General features: G+C 43.9%; 1 protein-coding gene across 1 annotated transcript in view; it reads right to left on the bottom strand.

Annotated features, from left to right (window-relative positions):
* Window positions 1–360: 360 nt before the first annotated feature.
* Window positions 361–23,907, bottom strand: part of LIN7B (lin-7 cell polarity scaffold B) — a 46,312-nt gene continuing 22,765 nt past the window's right edge. Inside the window, exons 5-6 of the mRNA XM_077259705.1 lie at window positions 6,206–6,369; window positions 361–528 (exon numbers count right to left, since the gene is read on the bottom strand). Coding sequence (XP_077115820.1) covers window positions 507–528; window positions 6,206–6,369 — 186 coding nt within the window. The 3' untranslated portion in view covers window positions 361–506. The remainder of the gene's footprint in view (window positions 529–6,205; window positions 6,370–23,907) is intronic.

The following is a 23,907-nucleotide window of genomic DNA, read 5'->3' as shown; positions in this document are numbered from 1 at the left end:
TATTTTCATACATAACTTAGAGAATTTAGAATTTTACATTAGAAAAAGAGAAGAGAAGTATGGGGCATTTAGAATTTTAACATCCAATTCTTTTGTTTTCAGGGATGATAGTTCGATGCCAAGGGAGTCTGGCAGTGGCTTTCTCCTCTCTCCCCATTGAAAACACGTGAGAGCTTAGGGCTTAGGTTCAGTCAACAGCTTTCCCTTGTGTATGGCCAGGCGCCTTCCAATAAACATCGCGTCTGCTACCATTTTACAAACAAAATACTAATTAGTTTCACAAACTTTCTTCCCGCTTATTTGAAAAAATCACTAAAAAAAATCAAAAACCATCAAAACAATCTGTTTTCACCCAAAACCTGCTCACAACATCCTCCGCACACTATCTCATACAAACACAACTGAAATAAATACTGTACACAGATCAGACATGACTTGTGCCAATAAATACATAGTGGAGGGTCCGGAGCTCAGGATTTTGGTGGAATGGATAGGACAAGATATTATTATCCTCGAGACTCGAGAGACCTGAAGGGAAAGAGGAGAAGATGGTCAGTTCGAAAAAAAAAGAATAATATACAGTAAATAAAACTGTAGTAACCTGATACCTCAGTGAGTGCCACTACGCATATACAGCTCTGGCAAAAATTAAGAGACCACTGCAAAATGTTCTTTTTGTCTGATATTTCTCTTTATAGGTATATATTTGAGCAAACTGTAAATTATTCTTTTATTCTATAAACTTCTGACAACATGTCTCCGAAGTTCCAAGCAATAAATTTTGTATTTTTTTTCTGACAAAGAAAAATGGTCAAAATAAAAAACAAACAAAAACCTGTGCTTTCAGACCTGAAATAATGCAGAGAAAACAAGTTCATAATCACTTAGAAACAACAATACTAATGTTTTAACTCACGAAGAGTTCAGAAATCAATATTGTGTGGAATAACCATGATTTGTAATCACAGCTTTGATGCGTCTTGGCATGCTTTCCGCCAGTCTTTCCACTGCTTTTCGGTGACCTTATGCCACTCCTGGCACAAAAATGTAAGCAGTTCTTCTTTGGTTCTTTGGTTGATGGCTTGTGACTATCCATCTTCCTCTTGATTACATTCCAGAGGTTTTCAATGGGGTTCAGGTCTGGAGATTGGGCTGCCCATGACAGGGATTGATGTGGTGGTCCCTTAATCTTTGCCATAGCTGTATATTATATTATATTATATATATATATATATATATATATATATATATATATATATATATATATATATATATGGTACGGAAAGTATTCAGACCCCTTTAAATTTTTCACTCTTTTTATCATTGCAGCCATTTGGTAAATTCGAAAAGTTTCATTTTTTCACATTAATGTACTCTCTGCACCCCATCTTGACTGAAAAAAAACAGAAATGTAGAAATTTTTGCAAGTTTATTAAAAAAGAAAAACTGGAATATCACATGGTCATAAGTATTCAGACCCTTTGCTCAGACACTCATATTTAAGTCACATGTTGTCCATTTCCCTGTGATCCTCCTTGAGATGGTTCTACTCCTTCATTGGAGTCCAGCTGTGTTTAATTAACTGATAGGACTTGATTTGGAAAGGCGCACACCTGTTTATATAAGACCTCACAGCTCACAGTGCATGTCAGACCAAATGAGAATCATGAGGTCAAAGGAACTGGCCAAGGAGCTCAGAGACAGAATTGTGGCAAGGCACAGATCTGGCCAAGGTTACAACAGAATTTCTGCAGCACTCAAGGTTCCTAAGAGCACAGTGGCCTCCATAATCCTTAAATGGAAGACATTTGGGACCACCAGAAGTATTCCTAGACCGGGCCGTCCAGCCAAACTGAGCAATGGTGGGAGAAGAGCCTTGGTGAGAGAGGTAAAGAAAAACCCCAAGATCACTGTGGCTGAGCTCCAGAGATGCAGTAGGGGGATGTGAGAAAGTTCCACAAAGTCAACTATCACTGCAGCCCTCCACCAGTCGGGCCTTTATGGCAGAGTGGCCCGATGGAAGCCTCTCCTCAGTGCAAGACATATGAAAGCCTGCATAGAGTTTGCTAAAAAACACATGAAGGACTCCCAGACTATGAGAAATAAGATTCTCTGGTCTGATGAGATGAGGATAGACCATTTTGGTGATAATTCTAAGCGGTAAGCTTATTTAAGCCATTTTGGGATTCTGTCTTTTCCGCTTATCAAGCCATCAGTGGTCATTTGGTGACCAACTCCCCCCAGGTGGCTTTATTATCTATCCTCCCGGGCTCGTTTCGCTTCCAGAAAAAGGGGCTCCTAAGATTCTGCTTAACTGCTGTGCGCACTGTGATCCCGAGACATTGGAAATCCTCCCAATCTCCAAATGTGTCTGAATGGGTCAAGGAGATGACCAGTCTTCAAAGTATGGAGGAATTGTCCGCTGAGGTTAAGGGTATGTGCACACGTCCGGATTTCTTGCAGAAATTTTCTGCAAGAAATCCGCATTTTTTTTTTTGCGTTTTTTTTCCGTTTTTTTCGCGTTTTTTTTAGCATTCTGCAAGCGTAATTAGCTTGCAGAATGCTAAAGGTTTCCAAGCGATCTGTAGCATTGCTTGGAAAACTGACTGACAAGTTGGTCACACTTGTCAAACATACTGTTTGACAAGTGTGACCAACTTTTTACTATAGATGCTGCTTATGCAGCATCTATAGTAAAAGATAGAATGTTTAAAAATAATAAAAAAAATAAAAAAATGTTTATACTCACCTGCAGACAGCTGATCTCCTCAGCGGCGTCCGTTCCTATAGCTGGTGTGTGTGCGCAGGACCTTCCATGACGTCGCGGTCACATGAGCGGTCACATGACCGGTCTCGCGACCAATCACAGGACCGCGACGTCATCGCAGGTCCTTCACCGCACACCAGCTATAGGAACCGAAGCGACAGCATGCACCTGAGAGGCGGGAAGACATCGAAGGTGAGTATATCACTATTTTTTATTTTAATTCTTATTTTTGACCAATTATATGGTGCCCAGTCCGTGGAGGAGAGTCTCCTCTCCTCCACCCTGGGTACCAACCGCACATAATCTGCTTACTTCCCGCATGGTGTGCACAGCCCCGTGCGGAAAGTATACAGATCAATGCACTCCTAGGTGTGCGGAATCCCCGCAATTCCGCATTTTTAATGAACATGTTGCTTTTTTTTCCGCGATGCGATTTTTTTGCGGAAAAAAATGCAACATTTGCACAAGAAATGCGGAATACACTGTAAATAATAGGAGGCATATGTTAGCGGTTTTTTCGCGTTTTTATCACGTTTTTATAGCGGAAAAACGCGAAAAAAACGCGAAAAATACTGAACGTGTGCACATGGCCTAACAGTTCAATGGAGAAATATCTGCAGGTCTGGAGTCCTTGGATTTTGTTTATGGACTCTCAGGACTTTCAATCCCTCTTTTCTAAGCCATAAGGAAGATAGATTGAACAATACGGGTTAGATGGACGTCATTATAGGGGTGCAAGTTGCCCCCTTCTATATCAGACTCCATGGTTCCTCCCCCTCCCCCCCTTTTTTTTTCATCCTCTCTCCTCCCTCATATTCCTCTTCTTAGTCTCATTCTTTCCGTTCGTGTTTATATCATTATTACTTGGAGTGACCTAGCTCCTCTTGTTTGGGTCGCTCTCTTTCAGAGGATACCTCATATGTATCACCAAAGGTCCTACAGTCTCCCTGGATAGGGGATACCTACATCCGCCATGGATTTTTTTTTTTCTTTTCAGATCTTGTTGGACTTGATTAAAAATGATTTTGAAAGTTATACTATTTCGGGACTTGTTGGTTACAGGTCTTGATATACAGTTGTATATGAGATTTCTTTTTGTACTCAATACTTTTTATGTTGTTGAATCCTTTGTTCCTTGTTCGTTTTGAAGTTCTTTTCAATAAAAACCAGATTAAACATTATTCTAAGCGGTATGTGTAGAGAAAACCAGGCAATCCTCATCACCTGCCCAATACAATCCCAACAGTGATACATGGTGGTGGCAGCATCATGCTATGGGGGTGTTTTTCAGCTGCAGGGACAGGACGACTGGTTGTCAATGAAGGAAACATGAATGCGGCCAAGTACAGAGATATCCTGGATGAAAACCTCTTCCAGAATGCTCTGAACCTCAGACTTGGCCAAAGGTTCACCTTCCAACAAGACAATGACCCTAAGCACACAGCTAAAATAACAAAGGAGTGGCTTCAGAACAACTCTGTGACCATTCTTGACTGGCCCAGCCAGAGTCCTGACCTAAACCCACCTGAGCATCTCTGGAGAGACCTGAAAATGGCGTCCACCAACGTTCACCATCCAACCTGACGGAACTGGAGAGGATCTGCAAGGAAGAATGGCCGAGGATCCCCAAATCCAGGTGTGAAAAACTTGTTGCATCATTAATGCCCAAGAAGACTCATGGCTGTACTAGCTCAAAAGGTGCTTCTACTCAATACTGAGCAAAGGGTCTGAATACTTATGACCTTTTGATATTTCAGTTTGTTTTTTTAATAAATTTGCAAAAATTTCTACATTTCTGTTTTTTTCAGTTAAGGAAAAAATGAACTTTTTTGAATTTACCAAATGGCTGCAATGAAACAAAGAGTGAAAAATGTAAAGGGGTCTGCTTGTGTATAATATTGTAAATTTTTCTGAACACTTTCTCTGGACATTCCTAAATGTGTTCACGAGCAGGATGATAAGCGATGCAGAAGGAAAGGTAAATGGTGCGGAAGTGAATTGTTGTTAAAGAGCGGCGAGATAATGAGGTGGAAGATGGAAATCCATTGTATAAGTTGACAATTAAATATTTGTACAGCTAAAAATTCGGAGGTCTATACTATGGAAGGGAAATGAGCCAGGAGATATCGAGTTAGGAAATGTAACTGTGGTTTAATAATTCTTGACGTGGTTGTAATACCAGGTGCCTACTACTCATAACTCAGAGATATAATCTACATGCAAAAATACAAATTAAAGGGAATCTGTGGGCAGCTTTTTAGAGTAACGTCATCCCAGTAAAGTACCTGTAATGATGACTGCCTCCATACCTTTGCATTACAAATCCATGTCTTTGTTGTCTCATAATCCACCTGCAATTTCTGCAGGTGCTTGGTCTGGACTTCCAGCTCTCCAGCCTGTTTCTCCTCCCAGCATCAGCCTCCTGCCACTGATAGACAGGTCGTTCGTCTCTTTGACCTGCTTCCCATGGCTGACATCTCACACACAGATGCCATCATTGGCACCCGCACAGTAACGTCCTAATGACGTTGCAGGAGCTGGAATATCCATCTTTGCATTCTCCCCTGGGAATGACGGTACCTGAATGAGACGTCTGCCAGGATAGCATGTCACAAACTGCCGTATCGCGCAGACGCTGTCATTCCCAGGGGCAGCACATGCATAGATAGATATTCCGGCTCTCACAGATGTTATTGCACATTCATACAGCTCACTATGGGGTGGTCTAATAACAGATGCCTATCCATTAGAGCAGGAAGAAAGAGCAGAGAGATGGTGCTGCTCATTTCTAGTAAGTGTTTCTTCTCCACCCAGAGCTGGATTCACAGCTACACTGCTCAGAACTGCTTTAAGGTGTGGCTTCTGCTTGTGTGCTATTTAGAGGTCAGAGAGCACCAGTACCTTTTGTCTTATTTGCGTTTTGTGTATGGGAGACATTGTATCAGTTAGTCTTCCCCACCAGCTCAGAGACAACTGAATATTAGAGATAGAGTCCACAGAGGGGAAAACTGGTGAAAAATGCAGGATATAAGTAACATAATGTAAAAAATTGTGCTAGTCTTTGTGTACACGCACATCACAACCCATTCTGTTACCTGAAACAGCAAGTACAGCTTAGTTGTGCTCTCATTACGCAGTGGAAAAGTTAGTTTTCCCCACATCAGATTACTGTACAGGGTCTGCCGTAATGACTACACTGACAAGAATGCAAATCATAAGGTCATGCTCTGCGCTGACACTGAACAAGTAGAAGGTGCTGGGAAATAACAGGCTGTACTCGTCTATTTCTGGCAGTTCCATAAAGAATGAATACAGAAAGGCATGCAGAGTCCCGCTCTCAGAACTAGTGGGGGTCCCAGAGGTCTGAGCCCCATTGACCAGTAAGTTTTCCCCTATGCTATTCAATAACTTTATGGTAGGCAAATACACTTCTCTTACGTGTAACTATTCTGCTGCTGTCGACGTCGAGCCGTCCTCATTTTTTCGAAGCGGGCTTCCATTTCCTCCAGCACTTTTGGCGTGTAACGTACAACCAGCTTCACCGTTCCCTGTGCCGCCTTCAGAAGCTCCACTGCCATCTCGTGCTGCTCTCCCTCCACGCTCTGCAGGGGAGGGAATATCAGTCACCTTGTAAATGTGTCCGGATAATGTCACACCCCTCTACAGTGCTGGGGAACACAACATCTGAATGAATAGACTCCTAGAGACATTAAAGTTGTAAAATCTGGGGTGTCGTTCCTGAGCACAGCTCTCTTTCCAAGACTGTTTTCAAAAATCTTTTTTCCTGGATAAGGGTGCCTAAAACCCCACACATGGACCTCGCTGACCTTCTGACCCTACTGCCAGGCCTTGAGAAACCATCTGGATGGTCTGGTGGACATCTTTGGGACTCGGACGCTGACTGAGGCCTGGAGCTGGGGACAACTTTCCAGCCGGGTACTCTACATTAGCAGACAAGGGTCTGTTGCCCATTCCCCTCCGCTCGGAGGTCTGATCTTGCGATATCCCCCACAGCGCTGAGGACGGGAGCGCCAAAGACATAGGTAAGGAACTGAGGTTTTCCCGCCAGCATCCCGTGAGACCTGTGTTCAGCACAGCCCGAGGCCTGTAGTTAGTGCCTGAAACTCCTGAGAGCCGAAGTCTCAGTGCAGAACACTGGACACCTTCACTCGGGAACGAAGTGTGAGAGAGGAGCACATCCTGACCCGTGTCCTCTGTACGATCTCCTCTTCCCCTGAAGCTCTCCCCCCATAACTGCTGTTTTGGAACCAAAGATGTCATCTTAGAGCACCTACACCACCGCAGCATGTCCTGATGCTCCAACCTTTCCTCCCCCTCTTCTTCCTCCATACTGCACAAAGAATAGGCACAGGACCTTCTGTTCCTGTGTAACGGTGTGACAGAGACTTTTGTATACCTGCCCCTGAAGACAACACTTGTACTGTGAACACTGACTTGGATTTTAGTGCATGTTATTGCATAATGTTTAGTGTGTAAAATGTAATGTAAAATGCATGAAGTTTTATAGGTACTGATGCTGCAGTGTGGGTGCTGTATTGGTAATGCCCCTGGTACACTCAGCTCAGGGGTAGGAACAATAGGACAGATAGGCAGTGGAGGGCTTATTAGTATATAAGTGATAGGTATAGGATAAGTATTGTGCAAGTGTTAATGTAGGAAAGTAATGCAAGATGTGTGCTTGAATGTATGTGAAAGGTTAGGACGTCCCAGCAACAGACTGCAGGAACAGATAGTTAAATGTTTGGGACCAGCCCAGCATGGCAGGGGGTAGGTCAAGCAAGAAGGGGAATCATTTCCTGGTGTACATTGATAGACTTAAATTCTGTGTCCCTGACTATGGAGCAACCATCAAGTTTGGCCCCATACTCCTGGATTGGCTTTCGCTGTTTCAAAAAGGGGTTGTTCCTGTCCCCCCTCTCTTCCCCGTAGCCAATAGGATCTTCTGACCTTCATATATATATATATATATATATATATATATATATGTGTGTGTTATACTGTATCGTACATCCATCTTCCTCCACTACCTTGGGAACTGGTTGCATCTCCCACCCTCCCTCCCTATCATTTGTTTCTAAGCTAGCACTTTATAACAATTTCTGTTTACTGTTTGTCAATAGTTCTCTGTAATGAATCAAGTCACAGCACATACAGTACAGACCAAAAGTTTGGACACACCTTCTCATTTAAAGATTTTTCTGTATTTTCACGACTATGAAACTTGTACATTCACACTGAAGGCATCAAAGCTATGAATTAACACATGTGGAATTATATACTTAACAAAAAAGTGTGAAACAACTGAAATTATGTCTTATATTCTAGGTTCTTCAAAGTAGCCACCTTTTGCTTTGATGACTGCTTTGCACACTCTTGGCATTCTCTTGATGAGCTTCAAGAGGTAGTCACTGGGATTTGTTTTCACTTCACAGGTGTGCCCTGTCAGGTTTAATAAGTGGGGTTTCTTGCCTTATAAATGGGGTTGGGACCATCAGTTGTGTTGTGCAGAAGTCTGATGGATACACAGCTGATAGACCTACTGAATAGACTGTTAGAATTTGTATTATGGCAAGAAAAAAGCAGCTAAGTAAAGAAAAACGAGTGGCCATCATTACTTTAAGAAATGAAGGTCAGTCAGTCCGAAAAATTGGGAAAACTTTGAAAGTGTCCCCAAGTGCAGTGGCAAAAACCATCAGGTGCTACAAAGAAACTGGCTCACATGAGGACCGCCCCAGGAAAGGAAGACCAAGCGTCACCTCTGCTTCTGAGGATAAGTTTATCCGAGTCACCAGCCTCAGAAATCGCAGGTTAACAGCAGCTCAGATTAGAGACCAGGTCAATGCCACACAGAGTTCTAGCAGCAGACACATCACTACAACAACTGTTAGGAGGAGACTTTGTGCAGCAGGCCTTCATGGTAAAATAGCTGCTAGGAAACCACTGCTAAGGACAGGCAACAAGCAGAGGAGACTTGTTTGGGCTAAAGAACACAAGAAATGGACATTAGACCAGTGGAAATCTGTGCTTTGGTCTGATGAGTCCAAATTTGAGATCTTTGTTTCCAACCACCGTGTCTTTGTGCGACACAGAAAAGGTGAATGGATGGACTCTGCATGCCTGGTTCCCACCGAGAAAGAATGGAGGAGGAGGTGTGATGGTGTGGGGGTGCTTTGCTGGTGACACTCTTGGGGATTTATTCAAAATTGAAAGCATACTGAACCAGCATGGCTACCACAGCATCTTGCAGCGGCATGCTATTCCATTTTGCGTTAAGTTGGACCATCAACAGGACAATGATCCCAAACACACCTCCAGGCTGTGTAAGGGCTATTTGACCAAGAAGGAGAGTGATGGGGTGCTACGCCAGATGACCAGGCCTCCACAGTCACCAGACCTGAACCCAATAGAGATGGTTTGGGGTGAGCTGGACCGCAGAGTAAAAGCAAAAGGGCCAACAAGTGCTAAGCATCTCTAGAACTCCTTCAAGATTGTTGGAAGACCGTTCCCGGTGACTACCTCTTGAAGCTCATCAAGAGAATGCCAAGAGTGTGCAAAGCAGTCATCAAAGCAAAAGGTGGCTACTTTGAAGAACCTAGACTATAAGACATATTTTCAGTTGTTTCACACTTTTTTGTTACGTATATAATTCCACATGTGTTAATTCATAGTTTTGATGCCTTCAGTGTGAATGTACAATTTTCATAGTCATGAAAATACAGAAAAATCTTTAAATGAGAAGGTGTATCCAAACTTTTGGTCTGTACTGTATATTATTTGAAAATTGGTGACCTCGTGGATTTGCATGCTGTTGTTTCGCTCATCTCTTGGATCCGTGTGTCAAGTTTGTTGACCGTTTTTGTAAAAGAAAAAAAAAGAGTAAAGCTCTAAATTTCATATATCTGGGGCATTAGTTATGTATGTTTTGTCTCTACAGTCTAGTTTTGTCAGTTGGAGTTAGTGTGAGGTTCGCGTTAAATTCAGATTAAAGCTGCAGTGGGCTGAAGGCACATGGAGTACATATCATTCTAACAGCATGAGGTCGTATCAAATTTCCTGTGGAACTTCCTGTAATGTCCAGGACCTACAGCCCCATCTAGGCACTGAGGAGTGTGCCTTAATCTTTTCCATACAGTGGAAGCTTGACGGGGAACCGTGTGAGGGAAACACAGTGGATCTTGGGTGTGCTGTGTGGCCAGATTGGAAATCATTGGGGTTGACAGGAGGATCAGGTGTAGGGATAATCCAAACTGAATGTAAGCAGAGGCTTGAAATGTACTCTGTTGATGAAATTGGAACTGAAGAGTGCTGTCCCCAAAACTGCGTGTTGAAGACTGTTGTATCTGAATTGTCCAGTATCTACATATATAATCGCCAGTTGGGACTTCCGGACGCTGTCCCCGAATACCATGAGGCACCGCTGCAGTGTCACTTGGTCAGGCGCAGCTCGTGGCCTTGCGGCCACGAACTGCACCAGCGCAAGTGACATTCACGTGACCGCTATTCCCGCTCATGCGCAGTAACAGCCACAACTGCATGCTCTACCCGCTCTATCTGTTCATGTGCGGTAACGACGCGGCTGTTACTTCGCCTGCGTGGGGAATAGCGGTGATGTCTATGTTTTACTTGTGCAGCCGCAGTAGTCCACTTTTGGAACAGACAATCATACACACATACAAACTGCACCAAACAATGTACCACCTCCAATTTTAGTCACAACAGCTTACTAAAGACCACATAGGGTAAATAGACACACAGCAGACAGGGAAGTCACCACATAGCAAACACCACTCAAGAAACTACACCAAATACCAAAATACAGCACACAACAAGGAAGAAACAGTGCACAAGGGGTGAAAGAGGTCAAATGACCCACCACATACAATACAAAAATGCAGAGGGATGATATAGAATAGATATGTTGGAAAGCGGAAACGGTGTGAGACATGTCCACTGCTCCTGTCACCACCACTAAGCATACACAGATGTTAATTTCACCGCACTCTCGATCCAATAGCATGGGGCCTATTTCTACTATATATACACTGTGTTCCAAATTATTATGCACAAAGAGTTTAGGAGTGAAGGTTAGAATTTTTTTTTTTGTCATTTAAACTCATTGATGGTGATGTGTGTCAGGGCTCTTTATATCACTGAAAGCAATCGCAGATACCTGTGCAAATTAGTTTGGCAGGTGTGTCCAAATAAAGACAAGACTTCTTAAGAAGGCTGTTCCACATTATTAAGCAGCCTACATTTGTTGCCAAAATGGGAAAGAAAAAGGATGTGTCGGCTGCTGAGAAGCAACAAATTGTGGAGTATTTAGGTCAAGGCATGACTACAATCAACATTGCCAAGACACTTCATCGTGATCATCGCACAATCAAGAAGTATGTAGCTGATTCCCAGCACACACGTGTGCGTGCTGATAAGGAAAAATTGAGGACTCTTTCCAACAGGCAATTGTGTAAGGTTAAAAGAGCAGCTGCAAAAATGCCTTGTCATAGCAGCAGACAAGTTTTTGAAGCTGCTTGTGCCTCCAACGTCCCCAGAACAACAAGATGCAGGGTCCTTCAGAGGTTTGCAGCTGTGCGTAAGCCATCCTGTCGACCACCTCTATCCACTGCACACAAGCAGAAACGGCTCCAGTGGGCCAAACGATACATGAAGACTGACTTCCAAACTGTTTTGTTCACCGATGAGTGCCGTCACGCAGGTACAGACTGGGGATGAAATTCAGCCCTGGCATTTGAAACCACATAGGCCCATGTTGTCCCCATCCCCAAGAACCAGTTGGGATATATTACTTTTATTACCCTGGATGGAGGAAAGGAAGATTTACTACAAGACCAATATTTCTAATGATACCCATGGCCTGCTGGGGTAAGTGACGGAGTAAGCGACTTTGTGCTCTGTCACAACTCTTAACAGTATGGGTATCTTGAGAACACTGATTCTGTTAACAATGTAGCAGTCAAGGCAGCCCACAACCAGACAGGCCCTTCTGGCATTTGCCAGAATTGCCAAATGGCCAGTCCGGCACCGCGCGCACAACGCTCAATAGTCCAGATGGATGGAGTGGAGGATGGCTGGTTGATGGACACCCCATGAAAACACGGCTAAGGCGCCAACAAGGAGGAGGTGGAGTAATGTTTTGGGCTGGAATCATGGGGAGAGAGAATGTCGGCCCCTTTATGATCCCTGAAGGGGTAAAGATGAACTCCATAATCTATGTGGAGTTTCTAAAACAACACTTCCTGCCATGGTTAAGAGGAAGAGCCGTGCTTTCCGCAGCAAGATCATTTTCATGCATGATAATGCACCGTCTCATGCTGCAAAAAACACATCTGCATCTCTGGCTGCTATGGGCATAAAAGAGGACAAACTTATGGTGTGGCCACCATCTTCCCCTGACCTCAACCCCATTGAGAACCTCTGGAGCATCATCAAAAGGAGTGTCTATGATGGCGGGAGGCAGTTCACATCTAAGCAACAGCTCTGGGAGGGTAGTCTGTCCACATGCAAAACAATTGAAGCAGAAACCATCCAAAAACTGACAAATTCAATGGACGAGAGAGTTCAGAAGCTTCTTTCGAACAAGGGGTCCTATGTGTAAATGTAACATCACCTAAAATAAAGTTTTCACTTGAAAACTGTTTGATTTCATTTTGTAATAAGCTGATAATGCTTATAACTTCACAATTGACCATTTTTTTGTTCAAAATAAAAAAAAAAGGTTGAAAACTCTGCTGTGCATAATAATTCGGAACATGCATTTTGAGTGTTTATTTTTTTTAAAAGATACTGTTTTCATAGGCAGTTTGTTCCAAAACATTGCAATTATACTAGAATAGTAGATGACTGGAAAGTAACAATGACTGCAATTCAGATAGGTAATTTAGAGAAAATATGAGGAAATATTATTTGCATAATAATTTGGAACACAGTGTATATGTACTAGATGGAGGCCCGATGCTATCGTATCGGGAGAGTGGTAATGTCACGATGGGGGCAGGCTTTGCAGCGATGAGAATCTCTCCCCCATGTGCTCACCCACCTATCCACTCTCTCTTTCCCTTTTGTGTGGTAAAATGTTGTTTAACCCCTTCACCCCAAAGCCTGTTTTCACCTAACTGACACGGCCAATTTTTACAATTCTGACCACTGTCACTTTATGAGGTCATAACTCTGAAACGCTTCAACGGATCTTGGTGATTCTGAGATTGTTTTCTCGTGACATATTGTACTTTATGATAGTGGTAAAACTTCTTCGATATAACTTGCATTTATTTGTGAAAAAAACAGAAATTTGTCGAAAATTATGAAAATTTCGCAATTTTCAAATGTTTCGTTTTTATGCCCTTAAATTAGAGAGTTATATCACATAATATAGTTAATAAACAACATTTCCCACATGTCTGCTTTACATCAGCACAATTTTGGAAACATAATTTTTTTTTGTTAGGGAGTTATAAGGGTTAAAAGTTGAAAAGCGATTTCTCATTTTTGCAACAAAATTTGCAAAACCATTTTTTTTACGGACCACCTCACACTTGAAGTGACTTTGAGGGGTCTATATGACAGAAAATGCCCAAAAGTGACACCATTCTAAAAACTGCACCCCTCAAGGTACTCAAAACCACAATAAAAAAGTTTATTAACCCTTCAGGTGCTTCACAGGAATTTTTGGAATGTTTAAAAAAAAATGAACATTTAACTTTTTTTTCACAAAATTTTTACTTCAGATCCAATTTGTTTTATTTTACCAAGGGTAACAGGAGAAATTGGACCAAAAAAGTCGTTGTACAATTTGTCCTGAGTACACCGATACCCCACATGTTGGGGTAAACCATTGATTGGGCACATGGCAGAGCTCGGAAGGGAAGGAGCGCCATTTGACTTTTCAATGCAAAATTGTCTGGAATTGAGATCGGAACCCATGTCGTGTTTGGAGAGCCCCTGACATGCCTAAACAGTGGAAACCCCCACAAGTGACACCATTTTGGAAAGTAGACCCTCTAAGGAACTAATCTAGATGTGTGGTGAGCACTTTGAACCTCCAAGTGCTTCACAGAAGTTTATAATGTAGAGCCGTAAAAAAAACTTAATATTAATTTTCACAAAAAATGATCTTTTTGCCCCAAATTTTTTATTTTCCCAAGGGTAGCAGGATAAATTGGACCCCAAAAGTTGTTGTGCAATTTGTCCTGAGTACGCTGATACTTCATATATGGGGATAAACCACTGTTTGGGCGCATGGCAGAGCTCGGAAGGGAAGGAGCGCCATTTGACTTTTCAATGCAAAATTGGCTGGAATTGAGATCGGAACCCATGTCGTGTTTGGAGAGCCCCTGACGGGCCTAAACAGTGGAAACCCCCACAAGTGACACCATTTTGGAAAGAAGACCCCCTAAGGAACTTATCTAGATGTGTGGTGAGCACTTTGAACCTCCAAGTGCTTCACAGAAGTTTATAATGTAGAGCCGTAAAAAAAAATTAATATTAATTTTCACAAAAAATGATCTTTTTGCCCCAAATTTTTTATTTTCCCAAGGGTAGCAGGATAAATTGGACCCCAAAAGTTGTTGTGCAATTTGTCCTGAGTACGCTGATACTTCATATATGGGGATAAACCACTGTTTGGGCGCATGGCAGAGCTCGGAAGGGAAGGAGCGCCATTTGACTTTTCAATGCAAAATTGTCTGGAATTGAGATCGGAACCCATGTCGTGTTTGGAGAGCCCCTGACGTGCCTAAACAGTGGAAACCCCCACAAGTGACACCATTTTGGAAAGTAGACCCTCTAAGGAACTAATCTAGATGTGTGGTGAGCACTTTTAACCCCCAATTGTTTCACTAAAGTTTAGAATGTAGCGCTATGAAAATTAAAAAATCATTTTTTCTTTCCACTAAATGATGTTTTAGCCCGCAATTTTTTTTCCCCAAGGGTAACAGGAGAAATTGGACCACAAAAGTTATTGTCCAATTTGTCCTGAGTACGCTGATACCCCATACATTGGGGGGAACCACTGTTTGGGCGCACGGCAGAGCTCGGAAGGGAAGGAGCGCCGTTTGAAATGCAGACTTAGATGGATTGGTCTGCAGGTGTCATGTTGCATTTGCAGAGCCCCTGATGTACCTAAGCAGTAGAAACCCCCCACAAGTGACCCCATATTGGAAACTAGACCCCCCACGGAACTTATCTAGATGTGTTGTGAGAACTTTGAACCCCCAAGTGTTTCACTACAGTTTATAACGCAGAGCCGCGAAAATAAAAAATATATTTTTTTCCACGAAAATTATATTTTAGCCCCCACGTTTTTATTTTCCCAAGGGTAAGGCTGGTTTCACACTTGCGTTTTTATCTGCATGCGTTTTTAAAAAAACCGCATGTGTGAAAAAACGCATGTAAACGCGGTAAAACGCATGCGTTTTTTAGACGCGTGTTTTTATAAAAAAGAAAACGAGAAAAAAACAAAAAACCCTAACCCTACCCCTAACCCTAACCTGAAATACGTGGCACTGAAATACGTTTATATACGTATATACGTATATAAGTGCCACGATATTTCAGTGGCCACGTATATAAGTGCCACGTATATAAGTGCCACGTATATAAGTGCCACGTATTTCACGTAAATGCCACGATATTTCAGTGCCACGTATTTCACTGAAATATCGTGGCGCTTAAATACGTGGCACTGAAATATCGTGGCACTGAAAGACGTGGCACTGAAATACGTGGCACTGAAATACGTGGCACTGAAATACCGTGGCACTGAAATACGTGGCACTGAAATATCGTGGCACTGAAAGACGTGGCACTGAAATATCGTGCACTGAAATATCGTGGCACTGAAATATCGTGGCACTGAAAGACGTGGCACTGAAATACGTGGCACTGAAATACCGTGGCACTGAAATACGTGGCACTGAAATATCGTGGCACTGAAAGACGTGGCACTGAAGTATCGTGGCACTGAAATATCGTGGCACTGAAATATCGTGGCACTGAAATACGTGGCACTGAAATACGTGGCACTGAAATATCGTGGCACTGAAAGACGTGGCACTGAAATATCGTGGCACTGAAATATCGTGGCACTGAAATACGTGGCACTGAAATACGTGGCACTATGACTGTCAGAAAATGTTCATTAAACGGTTAGGGGTGAGTTTAGGGGTAGGGTTAGGGTTAGGGTTTGGATCCCTTTATCACCTTGATGGTGGTGGGTGACTTTTCAGTGTGTGTTGTTTTTTTTCTATAAAAACGCATGCGTTTTTAACGCAAACAAACGCGTTGAGATCGGACGCCATGTCGCGTTTGGAGAGCCTAAACAGTGAAAACTCCCCAATTCTAACTGAAACCCCAACCCCAACCCCAGCCCTAACCCTAGCCCTAACCCCAACCCTAACCCTAGTCCTAACTCTAGCGCTACTTTCACACTAGCGTTTTTTTGCATACGTCGCAATGCGTCGTTTTGGCGAAAAAAACGCATCCTGCAAAGTCATCTGCAGGATGCGTTTTTCCCCATAGACTAACATTAGCGACATATTGACACACGTCGCAAGCGTCGTGCGACGGTTGCGTCGTGTTGTGGCGGACCGCCGGCAGCAACAAACGTTACATGTAACTTTTTTTGTGCCGACGGTCCACCATTTCCGACCGCGCATGCGCGGCTGGAACTCCGCCCCCACCTCCCCGCACCTCACAATGGGGCAGCGGATGCGTAGAAAAACAGCATCCGCTGCCCCCGTTGTGCGGCGCTTGCACAATATGGTCGGTATGTCGGGCCGACGCAGCGCGACGGCCCCGTACCGACGCTAGTGTGAAAGTAGCCTAACGGGAAAATGGAAATAAATATATTTTTTTAAATTGTATTATTTTTCCCTAACTAAGGGGGTGATGAAGGGGGATTTGATTTACTTTTATAGCGTTTTTTGGGCGGATTTTATGATTGGCAGCCATCACACACTAAAAGACGCTTTTTATTGCAAAAAATAGTTTTTGCATCACCACATTTTGAGAGCTATAATTTTTCCAGATTTTGGTCCACAGAGTCATGTGAGATCTTGTTTTTTGCGGGACGAGTTGACGTTTTTATTGGTACCATTTTCGGGTACATGACATTTTTTGATCGCTTTTTATTCCGATTTTTGGGAGGCGGAATGAACAAAAATCATCAATTCCTGAAATTCTTTTAGGGGGGCGTTTATACCGTTCTGCGTTTGGTAAAAAGGATAAAGCAGTTTTATTCTTCGGGTCAGTACGATTACAGCGATACCTCATTTATGTAATTTTTTAATGTTTTGGCGCTTTTACACAATAAAAACTATTTTATATAAAAAAATAATTGTTTTTGCATCGCTTTATTCTGAGAGCTATAACTTTTTAAACTTTTTTATTTTTCTGCTGATGATGCTGTATGGCGGCTTTTTTTTTTGCGGGACAAGATGACGTTTTCAGCGGTACCATGCTTATTTATATCCGTCTTTTTGATCGCCTCGTTTTTTTTTTTTTTTTTTACGGTGTTCACTGAAGGGGTTAACTAGTGATATAGTTTTATAGGTGGGGTCGTTACGGACGCGGCGATACTAAATATGTGTACTTTTATTGTGTGATTTTTTTTTAATTTAGATAAAGAAATGTATTTATGGGAATTTTTTATTTTTTTTCTTTATTTAGGATTTTTTTTTTAATTTTTTTTTTACACATGTGGAAATTTTTTTTTTTTACTTTTTTACTTTGTCCCAGGGGGGGACATCACAGATCGGTGATCTGACAGTGTGCACAGCACTCTGTCAGATCACCGAGCTTAGAGGCACATTGCAGAGGCTTGCCGGCGCCTGCTATGAGGATTCTCAGCAGACGCCGGCAAGCAGGGTCATCTCATGACCCGGAAGGAGTCCCGCGGCCATCTTGGATCCGGGGACTCCTTCCAGGTCACCGGAGCAGCGCGATCTCATCGCGTTGCTCCGGTGGGAGAGCGCAGGGAGCCCCCGTCCCTGCGCGATCCCCCTCTATGCCGCTGTCACTATTGACAGCGGCATCAGAGGGGTTAAATGCCCGCGATCGGCGATAGCGCCGATCGTGGGCATTGCTGCGGGGTGTCAGCTGTCATATACAGCTGACACCCGCACTCGATCACCGCGACGCTCAGCGCGAGACCGCGGTGATCGGGGCGCCGTACTAGTACTGCGGCTGGCACTAATGCAGTGCCGGCAGCGCAGTACTAGTACGGCGCATGTCGGGAAGGGGTTAAAAACAGTCAGCAAAATATTTTACCTGACAAAAGAAATCCTCTTTGATCCCCTGCTGTAATGTCAGTATTGTCTTTTGCTTCCTTCCCTGCCCAGGAGATGTGGTATGCTCTGTACATGGTAAGACACAAATAACTTTCATTCATGGGAAAACCCCTTTAATGTGACCGGCTTCCTCTGCCTATAGACACGTCGCACATCTGCCGCAGGGATCAGCCGAATGATTCACTGCGCCTGCGCGGAATTCGTGCAGGCGCAGTAAATCAGACTGCCACCATCTTTGTGCAGACAGATAGCGGCGGACACATTAAAACTGCGCATGCGGTCCTCCTGTACAAAGATGGCGGTGGTCAGTGAATCATTTGGCTGATCCCGGTGGCGGTGCTGGTGGTACCGCGCAAGAGGCGGCGTATGGCGTATACTGTGTGTGTTTGTGTGTGTGTACAGCGTATACAGTGTGTGTGTGGTGCAACGCTGTTCTGCTGGTGTCCCAATATGGCGGTCAGTGAACTTCCGCCACTTGGAATTCTGGGATCTGGACACATCTGGACGGAACAGGATGTGAAGACATTACAAGGTAAGTATACAGTATATGAAGATATTACTGAGATGAAAAAAATCCTTAGACAATCCACTGGGAAAAACTGCATTCAAGGTGTACTGAAGACATTGGAGAAGTGAAGTCTGTGTTTACTGAACTTATGAATTCTGATACTGCAGGACATTTACTGACTTCTAGCAGTGTAAAACGCGGAAAGCAGATGCACAAACTAGTGATATTATCTATCCCTCATATACTTTGGCTTTGTTAAGCACAGTTCATCATTGCTGGGGTTAATCTTATATCTTGTAGGCCTTTCCTGACATCTAGCGGGCAGTCAGATCGATTTGTGGTCAAATTATAGACAGATATCCCTGATTAATGTAGATCTCTAACTTCTAGCTAAAATCTTGTCTCAACGCTTGAATTCTGGGTTGGGATCCCTCATACATAAAGACCAAAGTGGCTTTTTTCCTCAAAGACAAGCATCTGACAACATATGATGGGTCTCCCATCTCCTGCATCACTGCAAACAATGTAAATTAGCAAGCATGCTACTATCAGTCCACATTAACCCCTTCATGACCTTGGGATTTTCCGTTTTTCCGTGTTCATTTTTCGCTCCCCTCCTTCCCAGAGCCGTAACTTTTTTATTTTTCCGTCAATTTGGCCATGTGAGGGCTTATCATTTGCGGGATGAGTTGTACTTTTGAAGACATCATTGGTTTTAGCATGTCGTGTACTAGAAAACAAGAAAAAAATTCCAAGTGCGTTGAAATTGCAAAAAAAGTGCAATCCCACACTTGTTTTTTGCTTGGCTTTTTTGCTAGGTTCACTAAATGCTAAAACTGACCTGCCATTATTATTCTTCTACGAGTTCATAGACACCTAACATGACTAGGTTATTTTTTATCTAAGTGGTGAAAAAAAAATCCAAACTTTGCTAAAAAAAAAAAAAAAAATTGCGCCATTTTCCGATACTCGTAGCGTCTCCATTTTTCATGATCTGGGGTCGGTTGAGGGCTTATTTTTTGCGTGCTGAGCTGGCGTTTTTAATGATAGCATTTTGGTGTAGATACGTTCTTTTGATCGCCCCCGTTATTGCATTTTAATGCAATGTCGCAGCGACCAAAAAAACGTAATTCTGGCGTTTTGAATTTTTTTCTCGCTACGCCGTTTAGCGTTCAGGTTAATGCTTTTTTTTAAGTAATAGATCGGGCGATTCTGAACGTGGCGATACCAAATATGTGTAGGTTTGATTTTTTTATTATTGATTTATTTTGATTGGGGCGAAAGGGGGGTGATTTAAACTTTTATATATATTTTTTTTTTTTCACATTTTTTTTTACTTTTGCCATGCTTCAATAGCCTCCATAGGAGGCTAGAAGCAGGCACAACGCGATCGGCTCTGCTACATAGTAGCGATCTGATGTTCGCTGCTATGTAGCAGAAATGCAGGTGTGCTATGAGCGCCGACCACAGGGTGGCGCTCACAGCTGCCGGGAATCAGTAACCATAGAGGTCTCAAGGACCTCTATGGTTACACTGCTGAAGCATCGCCGACCTCCGATCATGTGACTGGGGTCGGCGATGCGATCATTTCCGGCCGCCCAGCCGGAAGCGGTAGTTAAATGCCGCTGTCTGCGTTTGACAGCGGCATTTAATTAGTTAATAGGCGCGGGCAGATCGCGATTCTGCCCGTGCCTATTACGGGCACATGTCAGCTGTTCAAAACATGTAAAAAAGGGGTTAAAAACGCCTTTGATTATGTCTCGTGGCCTTACCTATTTGCAGTCTTATTGAAATGGAATCTCCCCAATCAATTTCACTCATGGATTTATGCTCTACATATCTACCCCTCAAGCACAATCACTATGATGGCTTTTTTTTTCCTATGACAAGAGGTACTCGCCAAGAGTGTCCTCTTTCACCACTATTTTTCCTCCTCGCAAATGAGCCACTAGCAATCCACTTCCGACTGAACCCAAACATTCAAGACATTGGCGTCTATTTCCCACAAACGTTTTATGTTTGTAGACAACATCTTGCTCCTCCTAACCGTCCCACAGACCTCCCGGCCCGCCCTGCTCCAATCTATTCAGAGCTTCAAACAAATCTCTGATTAACCAAATAAAATCATACTTTGTGAACATTTCCTTTTCAGCTATCACGATTTTCACAGCTCAAACTAATGTAACACCTGCACTGGGAACTGTCAGGGCAGCTACTGGTATACTGGGATTTACAGACACTAAGAAGAGCTTTGCAGCTGCTGTTATACAGGGACCTACAGACATTAGCAGATTTTCCTCTGAGCTGCAGTGGACTACAATTCCCAAGGACCCTTGGACTACAATTCCCAGGGATCCTTGTTTCAGTCAGATGACACAGCCTGGATTGGATGAGGAGGGACTTGGAGGGAGGAGCTGGGCAGAAAGTGAAAGCAAGAATTCAGAGAAAGAAAAGAGCGTGGCATCTTGCTGGGAGAGACTGAGCACGGTGGATTTGCATTGCACCAGGCTGCAGGGTTGCTGTCCCCTCGGATATACCCGCGCTGCTGGAGAGAGAGCGGCTTTGTTTTACCCTCTGGAGCAAGTTGCATCAAGAACTTGGAGAGTTCTGCCGCCACTCCCACCGTATAAAGGACTGAATCCGGCCGCCCCCAGCTGGCGTCCAGAGAACCATCTGACCGTTGCAGACGCGCAGTGAGTGCCCTTCTGAGACTTGTGGTCCTACCAGCACTATTTACAGTGAGTACATTACAGCCCAGAATATTTCCATTAATATTCGTCTAAGTGCACCAACTGTTCTAATTTGCGTGCCAGCATCCGCGGCAACTGGGCCCCAAAGTTTGGACTGAGTTAAACCAGAAGAAACGAACAAAACCCTGCTACGTTATACTTGCAGGGTTGAAGTAGAATTAGAGTGTGATGTGTATATGACTTTGACAGAGCACAGTTACTTGTATTGCATGTTATTCTTTTAAATCCATCTCATTCATGCTGCATAGCAATAAATCTGTTAAACTGTTTTACTCCTGATCCCTGTGAGTGTGGCAGGGGCTTCCCGAGTCAGCCCCTGGCAGAAGATAATAGTCCTTCTGCAATCCCAGAGAGAGCTCCAATCAAGATTCGGCTGGAGGCACTGCGCCCTGGAGAGGTGAGACCCCCCATAACACCCAGTGTACCGTGGTAGCCCTAAAGGGGTGTTACAGTGGAGGCACTGCTGAGATACAGAACTAACACAGGAGTATTTACTATGGAGACTTTAACAGAACGAGAAGTGTATTTGTGGTGTGAAGAGATGGATGTTCCCGCCAAAGAAAGCTTTGCAGTGAGTGGTGAGCTCTGTGATGCGTCTGATGAAGAGATACTGAAAATAGTTAACCGACTCACTGAACTTGCCCACCCTAAAGTGGTCGACCGCCGGAAGGAAAAGGGGGGACAGTTACCCACAGCCCTGATTTCAACCGGGCAGATCTTGAGGAAAGAATACTTCTCATCCATGGTAGTCGTGTCTTCAGAGTATGGTCGACAATGGCAGATCACTTGGCCTACTGAGTCCGAAGTTGAGACCCGGCAACAGGAATCAACCGCTCAGCCTAGAAAGACTAGTATATATCCACCCTCTACTCCACCTAGATTCCGTCCTGAAGAGACAGCGGCCCCTGCTGATGTGCTTATGACAGCTATGGAAAAGTTAGTCAGTCAGTTTGCCAAGATGCAGCCAGAAGGGAACTACCGTCATCTAAGAACTTTCTTGGGTGCCCTCCCCACCCCTACTGGAGAAGAAGGATATGATACTTGGAGGGATGTCACTTTACAGTGCCTAGAAGAGTGGCGGTGCACTGATGCTGTAAAGAAGCAGAGAATAGTAGAGAGCTTGAAGGGTACTGCTATGGAGGTGGTGCAGGCTGCTTGGCGGAGCAAGCCTCTGGCAACTTATCAAGATTATATGAGTGCTTTAGAAGATGCTTTTGGATCCCCTGAAGATGCTACTGATCTACTCTATAAACTCCGTACCACCTACCAACAGCCAGATGAGAAGATGTCCGACTATCTATACCGACTAGATAAGCTGGTTCAAAGAATATTATCTAAAGGTGGCATCAGCCCTAAAGAAGTTGATCAGTGTCACCTGGAACAAGTACTCAGAGGAGCTCTCAGTCATGATCCAATTGCCAACCGGATGAGGTCTTGTGATAGAGAGAAGATTCCTGGTTCTTTTCATGAGTTGCTTAAGGAAGTTCGGAAGGAGGAGGTTATTTTGGCCGCGAGAGAAGACGTCCCCTCAGGTGACTACTGTTGCCTTGAAGCCAGCAGCCGACTGCCGAGAGATAGAACTGTTGAAAGTCATCGAGAAACAGGGAGAGCAGATTACACAACTGTTAAGTGCTCAGGCCAAGACAATACAGCGGCTACAAAGTGCTGCGGAGGTAGCCGAGAAGCAAACCCTGGTTTCAGGAAGAGAGAATGATGACTTCGGTAGAGTAGAGAGTAGGAAACCAGAAGGGTGCTTTGTCTGTGGGAGTCCAGGCCATATAGCTCGTCAGTGTCCGAAGAGGTGGAGCCCAAAGAACTCTTCACATCTTCCCCATCACCCCCAGAGGCAGTCGGGAAAGGGGGGCCAGTAGAACCCCATACTGAGCCCCCATCAGCAACTAAGACCTACTCTACCGCCCCATTCAATAGTGCATCATCGAAAACCCTGCCTGAAGGTTTAGTGGGACCATCCCCACATGTCCCTGCATATATCACTGGTCAACCTTGCACAGTATTACTGGATAGCGGGTCTCAAGTATCCATCATCTTTGAAGGATGGTATAAGAGATATTTATCCAACGTGCCTCTGAAACCATTGTCTGGACTCGTGGTGTGTGGACTGAGTGAGCACAGCTACCCCTACAGAGGATACGTGTCCTTGACAATACGATTCTCAAAGACTGTTGTTGGAGTGGATAAAGAGATACCCATCATAGCGCTAATCTGCCCAGAGGCAGAGGCAGATGAGAGACCAACACCTGTCATAGGCTACGTTCACATTTGCGTTGTGCGCAGCTGCGTCGGCGACGCAACGCACAACGCAAACAAAAACGCAACAAAACGCATGCTAAAACGCTGCATTTTGCGACGCATGCGTCCTTTTTCGCCGAAAGTTGGACGCAAAAAAAATGCAACTTGCTGTGTTCTCTGCGCCCAACGCTTGCGGCCAAAAAAACGCATGCGTCGCACAACGCAGCACAACGCATGTCCATGCGTCCCCATGTTAAATATAGGGGCGCATGACGCATGTGGCGATGCTGCGGCGCCCGACGCTGCGGT

This window comes from Ranitomeya variabilis, chromosome 4 (assembly GCF_051348905.1).
Source record: "Ranitomeya variabilis isolate aRanVar5 chromosome 4, aRanVar5.hap1, whole genome shotgun sequence".
In the NCBI taxonomy this organism is placed as follows: domain Eukaryota; kingdom Metazoa; phylum Chordata; class Amphibia; order Anura; family Dendrobatidae; genus Ranitomeya; species Ranitomeya variabilis.
The sequence above is the reverse complement of the archived record's forward strand: the minus strand, read 5'-3'. Positions and strand labels throughout refer to the sequence as shown.